The sequence below is a fragment of the Humulus lupulus genome, chromosome 7 (genome assembly GCF_963169125.1).
Source record: "Humulus lupulus chromosome 7, drHumLupu1.1, whole genome shotgun sequence".
In the NCBI taxonomy this organism is placed as follows: Eukaryota; Viridiplantae; Streptophyta; class Magnoliopsida; order Rosales; family Cannabaceae; genus Humulus; species Humulus lupulus.
This window is the reverse complement of record NC_084799.1, coordinates 43,485,317-43,492,265: the sequence shown is the minus strand read 5'-3', so window position 1 is coordinate 43,492,265 and position 6,949 is coordinate 43,485,317. Positions and strand designations below refer to the sequence as shown.

Sequence of the window (6,949 nt, the reverse complement as noted above, 5' to 3'; positions counted from 1 at the left end):
ATTTTTCACACGTGGCAGAAGTGTTGTTCGACTATCGACCAGAGGCACATCACTTCGTCAAGCTTAAATGTTAGATACGACCAGGCTGTTGTATAATTTGATTTATTTACTTCTTAGATTGTAATCTTATAATAATTGCATTGAATATTTCCTCTTTATTACCTTGATACGCGGTTATGAAGAAAAGTTAAGGCCCATTGGCCCATGTAACCCTCCTCGAGCCTATAAATATGCATGAAATAGCTCAAGGAAAGGACTTTTGATCTCTAAATCTTTTTCCTGAGTATTGAGAGAGAAAGCTATAGTGTGATTATCCATCGTTTTATTGTAATTATCCTAAGGTTTGTGAAACTCAAGAATCCTAGTTCTTTGATCACGACTTTGAGATTCAATATTAATAATAGCACTAAGTGGACGTAGGTCATTACCATTCTTTGGGGCCGAACCACTATAAATCCTTGGTGTTTTCTTCTTTACCATTAGGTTAAACTCTTAATTGTCGTCTCATCTTTTGTCATACATTTGAATCCGTGTCGTTGGCCCAATTGAGGGTCAACATGTGTCTTGATGTTCTCCTTTGTTTCTCCTTTATTGCTGCCTTCACCTTAAGATTATTGCCTACAATTCAAAAACTAAATTTATACAACTTATTAAAAATAAAAGGCAGTAAGTAACGAACAATATTAACAAGTCATTTTATCTACCTACCTTCTTCAAGAACTCATATGCATGTATAGCATCCAAATATTCACTTGTTTGAATGTCTTATGTGCTCTTCGGCAAGCCCAGCTACAGTTGTAGCAATAGCTAAAATGAAAACCAAAATAAATAAATAAAACATAAAAGCAAACCAGAATCATTAATCACTCACCAAATAGTCTAGCTACAGTCTTGGTGTTGTCCTTTGTTGATGCCTTCTCCATAAGTTTATTGTCTACAGTTCAAAAATCAAACTAACAAAACTAATTTATTTCAGCAAATATCATAATATTTCAACAATTATTTAAGCACTTGACAAATAATCAATAGTTGCAAAATATCCACAAAATAATCACTACTTTCAGCACTAAAGCATTCAATAACATATTAAAATCATTCATAATAATAATAATGATAATAATAATAAAACAACAGCTTACTAGAAAAAATATTATATTAAAATCTATTTTAATAATAGTAATAAATAAAAAACTGTAGCAAATATGTCACCACCAAATATATAGTAAACAAATCATTTTATAACTATAACAGTATGCATAAGTTGGAAAAAATTACTAAAAAAATGCATACTGTGGCTGCTTTTGTAACTGTGAGATAAAGATAGGGTGCAACCAAGAAGAGAGCAGTGCCGCCATCACTGTGACATGGAGTCGGTGTCGACTCCTTCGTGAAAATGACCTGGAGCCACCGTGGTGAACTGGTGTGGTGCATGGTGGAGAGATTGAGAGTGAGAGACTGTTATTTTAGTCTTTGAGAGATTGAGAGACTGAAATAAGAGTAAAGTGAGTGAGGTTGAAAGAGTGGCTGCTATCGATTAGGGTTGGGAAGTAAAAATATATAAGTTGTATTTATATTTTAGGGTTTTAGATATAAAAATAATAAAAAAATATTAGATAGACGCCGGCCCGGGTTGGATTATATAAGGATTTGGGCTTCTAGGCCCGTGGCCGAGCCATACAATTCGGCCTATGGCTTTCAGCCATCGAATAGATTTCGACCCGTCACTATTCTACCTATTCGGCCCATTATTCGGTGTAGGTTGGCCGGGTTGGTCGGCCCACGCTTATTTTTGCCCAGCCCTAGGAGAAATTACCTTATTTAGGGTAATTTCTCTAATTTTAAATCATGGGAAAAAATATGATTTATATTAAAAATATATATACTTATGTAGTATTTAATATAATAAAATTATATAGTGATTAATTTTAAGACATAAAGGATAATTTTAAAAAATATATATTTTGACTTTTAAAAGAAGAAAGATTCAAAGAGAAAAAAAATAATTACCCCAAATAAACAACACTAAACATTAGATTATTATGATGAAATAAATAAGTTTCTTTCAAATGACTACTGTAAAAACACCCACCATATATGTAATATGTATACATAATACCGCTATCCAAGATTCTATATCACTTATCATCTTTGGCGTGTTCATGATGTAAACAAGACGTACTAGCAACTGAACTGAAGTTAGACAAAATAGTAATCCTTCAATACCCATCTTAACTGCAACTTCCATGCAAGAACTTGAATAAACATCACAAACGACACAAATAATTTTGTCGTTCAAAGTAGTCTCCGACAGTTGACCAGTGGTTGAGATACTATAGTATTACCATTGATGTATAGTTCGTATGAGTCTTTCAAGCTCTTTAGGCGTAGCCTCTAAGACTTGTTCACACGCCGGCTAAGCTCTATCTGGGTTCACCCCATCCATAGGCATAGGCGCATAGCACTCAAGATCCGCTTATGGACGAATTCGGTGTATACGAAAGTTATTCTAAAGCCATGTTGGGCAAGCTTGTGAGAAAAGAACAAGAGGGGTTTCACATGACCTTGGGCTGGAAAAGGTACCACCATCACTCTCTGTTTTCTGGAGCTCATTTTCTGTAATTTGCTGCTACAGAATATTATGAATATGAGTTCAATATAACAATATCTCAGCAACTTATTACTGAATTCAATTCACATATATATCACTACTAAATTCTGTCATTTATATAAAGTAATAACAAAATACACACACTTGATAAAACTTTATTTTATTCTACTTAATTCCATCAACGTAAATTCATTAAGAGACTTGCATTAAATACCTTCGTCGACGGCTTCGGCGGTTGGCAGTGGATCCTTCAAGAGTTCAAGGTGAATAAAAGTTTGCTGCTAGGCAAGGAAGGAGAAGGTCCTCGAAAATATGAAATGATGCAGAAATCATCTTGGTACTGCGCGTTTTATAGAACTTTATTTTCTTTGATAATGAGATTAATAGCTATCATATCAAGATAGCTTTCAGTAGTAATGGCTATTATGTTATAACTTGCAGGTAAACTTAATTATTGACTAGTGTAGTTCTAGCGTTGATTTTTCATGTAATTAGTTTTTGTATGATGTGGGACTTTAGTGATTAAAAATAATAGGTATTATTAGGTTAATTATGACTGACAATAATTGTTACAATTAAAAAAAGACATTATGAAAAGTACTTCTAAAAACCATGTCCACTCAAAATAGTTTTATTTCCCTGCATTTCCTTAGTGAAACGAATAAAGTGGCCCACAAAAAGAAAGATATATCAGGTTAATTTTTTTTTAGGAGAAATATATCAGTTTCATGCAACCAAGACTGGCACCATTAGGGAGGGGAAGGGTTCAAATACCCATTGTATAAAAATAGACAATATATGATCTGTGCACAGACATGTGATATGAACAACTTTCACAAACATGTTCCATCATATAATTAACTCCTGGCATGGTGGAAAGGCTTATAGCCTAATTGATAGTCACCAATCATATATTATATTTATAAATATTTACAAACACTTTAAAGATGAAAGAAAAGTTCAATCAATATGTATCAATGTAGCTGTAACTTCCAGCACTAGCTCGGCTAGTGAGTGAAGGTCTCATAGTGACTAATGCAGATTCATTAGCTCCAGCTTTAAGAGCAGCCCTTCCTGCTTCTAGGAACCTCTTCACTGCATCCTCTGCATACTTGTTAGCTTCACCCACTGTCATGCTTTCACCGATATTTGGGTACGTATTGAGGACGTAATCGCCATTGAGTTGAGACGCAAGCTGAATCATTTCAACTTGAAACTCGGAGAGCCTTGCATCTTCTTTTGGTCCCCAGGGCCTCAGTGATGTCTTCACCTCGGGAAGAGTTTCTGTTTTCAAATTTCAAGATTTGAGATCAATTACTAGAAGCAAGAAAACTAAAATCATAGGCCTTTCATATAAAACTATAAGATCTTTAGTTTAACATATGTGACCATGCTACTGAACTACAATTCCAACAGAACGATATTCTATTCGTGAAACACCAAGAAGATTCAATTTTTGCCAAAGCTTATGAAGACTAGAGCAAACCTGGGCAATCATCACGTGGAGTGTCACGGATATAGAAGTATTTCTCAAATGAACCAGCCCATGCGTCCCTTTTTGTTAAGAAGTTTGATTTGAGGTTGAAAAGCTTCTTTACAGTAGCAGGTAATGAAGAATGTTCATAATGTGAAGAAGGGGTTGGCCCATCTGGCTCATGGATCACTGCACCAAGCAATCCGAGAGTTAATCAAGAAAAAAAAAAAAGCTCAAAGTTTTGAGCTAGTAGAAAAAAGAACGAGATTATTCTCCAAACTTATGACTCTTATATTTAGAAGAAAGAACACAAACATTAGAACTAAATTGATGGGAAGTGTAAAATTACGATGGCCTCATTTTCTAAGGTGTCAAAGGTTGCAAAATAATGTAGTTCTCATTTTTTATACCTTCTGGTATTTGGGAGACCATGCATGATGCATCAATTAAAAACAAGATCAACTAAGAATTGGCTGACATAGTTTCGAGTTAAGAAATAATATCAAGACAAAGAAATTTAAAACTTGTTCATGGGAGTGTGACACTAGGCAACTAACAAGAATTTATAATCTAGTTTTACAATCCATAAATCTAATCCAACTTTCCCTGTTTAGGTGAGAATCTCAGGGGAAGCAAGTGTCCTTAGCAGATAGCATATAAAAATTGAAAGTAATAACTACGGAAGAAGATATCCAAAGGAAAAAAAAGAATCCTATTCATAATGATGCAAATCCAAATGAAATTTTTGTCCTTGAGGAAAAGAGTTGGTTGGTATGGTTGGTTCTACCTTAATATAACAGCCCCACAAGTTAAAGCAACTATAAAACAAAGTACCAAAGCAAAAATTGAATTCCTATAATTGACCTAAGTAACCAAATGCAGTCATAAGAAGATAAAAATCACCAAAATTCCAACCAAAACCATGTCACAAGCTTCCAGTAAGTTTTCCCTATTTAACCATTCATCCTATTGTACTCCAAAAAAGGAAACAAATCTTCCAAAATATGGCCAATTGCCCAGTAACTAGCACAGAACAAATTTCAATCAAAGTCCACAATAAGAAACAAACCAAAACAGAGTACATAACTTCAAAAATTGACCAACAATAATAAAACTACCATAAATAACATCATTAAGCCAACAAACCCAGAAGCAGAAAAACTCACCAGTGGCCTTATCAATCCAGGGTGAAACCAGTATTGTCGGAACACGAACACCCAACCGGTCGAATCGGAAATAAAACGGGTCGGGTCCAACTATCCCGTCGGGGCTTGGGATCCCAGAAGCAGGGGTGGGTACATGGTCATAGAACCCACCATGTTCATCATAGGTGATCAACAAGGCCATCTCTTTCCACTGGGGACTTTTTCTCAGAGTCTCGTAGACTTCCTTCACGAACTTCTGCCCAAGTGACACGTCGTGCGACGGGTGGTCGTCGTTGGCCGGTAAGAGCTCAACGTCAAAGTAACGCTGCTCGATGACAACATAATTGGGAAGTTTACCAAGCATGGCGTGAAGCTTGAATTTCAGGGCGTAACTGTGAAAACTGACGATGTGTTTGAGCTTCCTGAGGCTCTTGTAGAAGAGGGTCGCGGGGATATTCTGGTAATATATCCCAAAGGTGAGACCATTCTCTTCCAGGGAATCGAAAATAGTTTTCTGAGGGAAGCCATGGATGAGGTCCTTTCGAACGTTGCTCGTGGCGCCGTGGGAAGTCGCCGAGTGGACGTAGAATCGGTTCGGCTGAGTCGACGCGGGCACCGACGCGAACCACCGGTCGAATACGGCGAACTCGTTCGCTAACTCTGTGTAAACTGGTAAAACTCCTGGTTTGAAACCACTCATGACAGTCTTCGACATCCCAGGGGTCATGCTCTCCGCTTGCTGAGCAAACCCGTTCATCCGAGGCGGATTAGCGGTGGTGTCGTTAGACCCGAATATCTGCTCCCGAATCGCCTGAAACGAGTGACCCGGGTCGGAGTCAACAAACAGAGCATCGTCAGAGACGAAGACTTTGGGAGACTCCGGGTCAGTGACGAAAACCCGGTTCGATTCTTCTCCCGTCAAACCATCGATGTCGGGTCGGGTCGCTTTGAGCCAGCCGAGGACGTGGTCGAAAGAACGGTTTTCCATGACCAAAACGACGACGGTTTTGATGGGTCCTTTGATCTTGTGCCTTTTGCGAAACTTAACCTCAAGGGACTGAGAAGACACCAAGAGATAGAAGAAGAAAAAGGAGACGATGGGTAATCGCCGGAGACCCATTTCCGGTGGCCAGAACTTTAGAAAAGGGTCAGAGCCTCAGAGGCAAAGATAGAAACTTTTCCTTTTTTATTGTCTAGTTAGTATAGATGAACTGAAGTTATTGTACATCCCAAATAAGACAACAGAAAAAGATAGCATTTTTATTTTATTTATTTATTTAATTAAGGTAGTTGTTAACTTTTAGAATAAGGAACTGTTGCTACGAAAAAATAAAAAAAAAGAATAAGGAACTGTTATTTAATATATTATTATAGTTTTAACTATTTGTTGTGATTATCGATTTTTTGGTGTTGCTTGTTAACATCACAAAGTCAGAATTGGAGGAACTTAATAATGGGAGAATTTGATCTTGCCAGTTTAGACACGTTAAGCAAAAATTAAATAAATAAATAAATGAAGAGAATTTTCAACTAATATTGTTACTCAGCCGGCAGTCGTCAAATATTAGGCATTATGGAAAAAATTAGTGATCACAGATTCACAAATTGGGTTGATTAGATGACTTTTTTAATCCGATATCAACAAAAAAAATCTAACAGTGTCGTTTAATCCATTAAGTTTGACATGGACACATTATCTCATCTTTGCACGCAAAAGATTGA

General features: G+C 36.6%; 1 protein-coding gene and 2 long non-coding RNA genes across 3 annotated transcripts; 1 reads left to right on the top strand and 2 right to left on the bottom strand.

The window, feature by feature from the left end:
• Positions 1–325: 325 nt before the first annotated feature.
• LOC133789559 (uncharacterized) lies at positions 326–967 on the bottom strand. Its single transcript, XR_009873610.1, has 3 exons — positions 872–967; positions 709–789; positions 326–618 (listed from the first exon to the last, which is right to left on the bottom strand). It is a non-coding gene; the product is annotated as an uncharacterized LOC133789559 (long non-coding RNA).
• Positions 968–2,452: 1,485 nt separating this feature from the next.
• Positions 2,453–3,158, top strand: LOC133791246 (uncharacterized). Its single transcript, XR_009874155.1, has 2 exons — positions 2,453–2,576; positions 2,851–3,158. It is a non-coding gene; the product is annotated as an uncharacterized LOC133791246 (long non-coding RNA).
• A 204-nt stretch (positions 3,159–3,362) lies between these two features.
• LOC133791245 (non-specific phospholipase C1) lies at positions 3,363–6,451 on the bottom strand. The gene is made up of 3 exons (XM_062229175.1): positions 5,249–6,451; positions 4,095–4,271; positions 3,363–3,892 (listed from the first exon to the last, which is right to left on the bottom strand). The coding sequence occupies exons 1-3, from the start codon at positions 6,345–6,347 to the stop codon at positions 3,573–3,575; spliced, it is 1,596 nt and encodes a 531-aa protein (XP_062085159.1). The 5' UTR covers positions 6,348–6,451; the 3' UTR covers positions 3,363–3,572.
• Positions 6,452–6,949: the final 498 nt, after the last annotated feature.

Excerpts from the sequence above, each read along its gene's own strand:
- LOC133791245 (XM_062229175.1), bottom strand. The coding sequence starts at position 6,347 with ATGGGTCTCCGGCGATTACCCATCGTCTCCTTTTTCTTCTTCTATCTC. Across the intron at positions 4,272-5,248 it reads CTGGATTGATAAGGCCACTG|TGATCCATGAGCCAGATGGG; the intron begins GTGAGTTTTTCT and ends TGCTTGGTGCAG. Across the intron at positions 3,893-4,094 it reads TCCACGTGATGATTGCCCAG|AAACTCTTCCCGAGGTGAAG; the intron begins GTTTGCTCTAGT and ends ATTTGAAAACAG.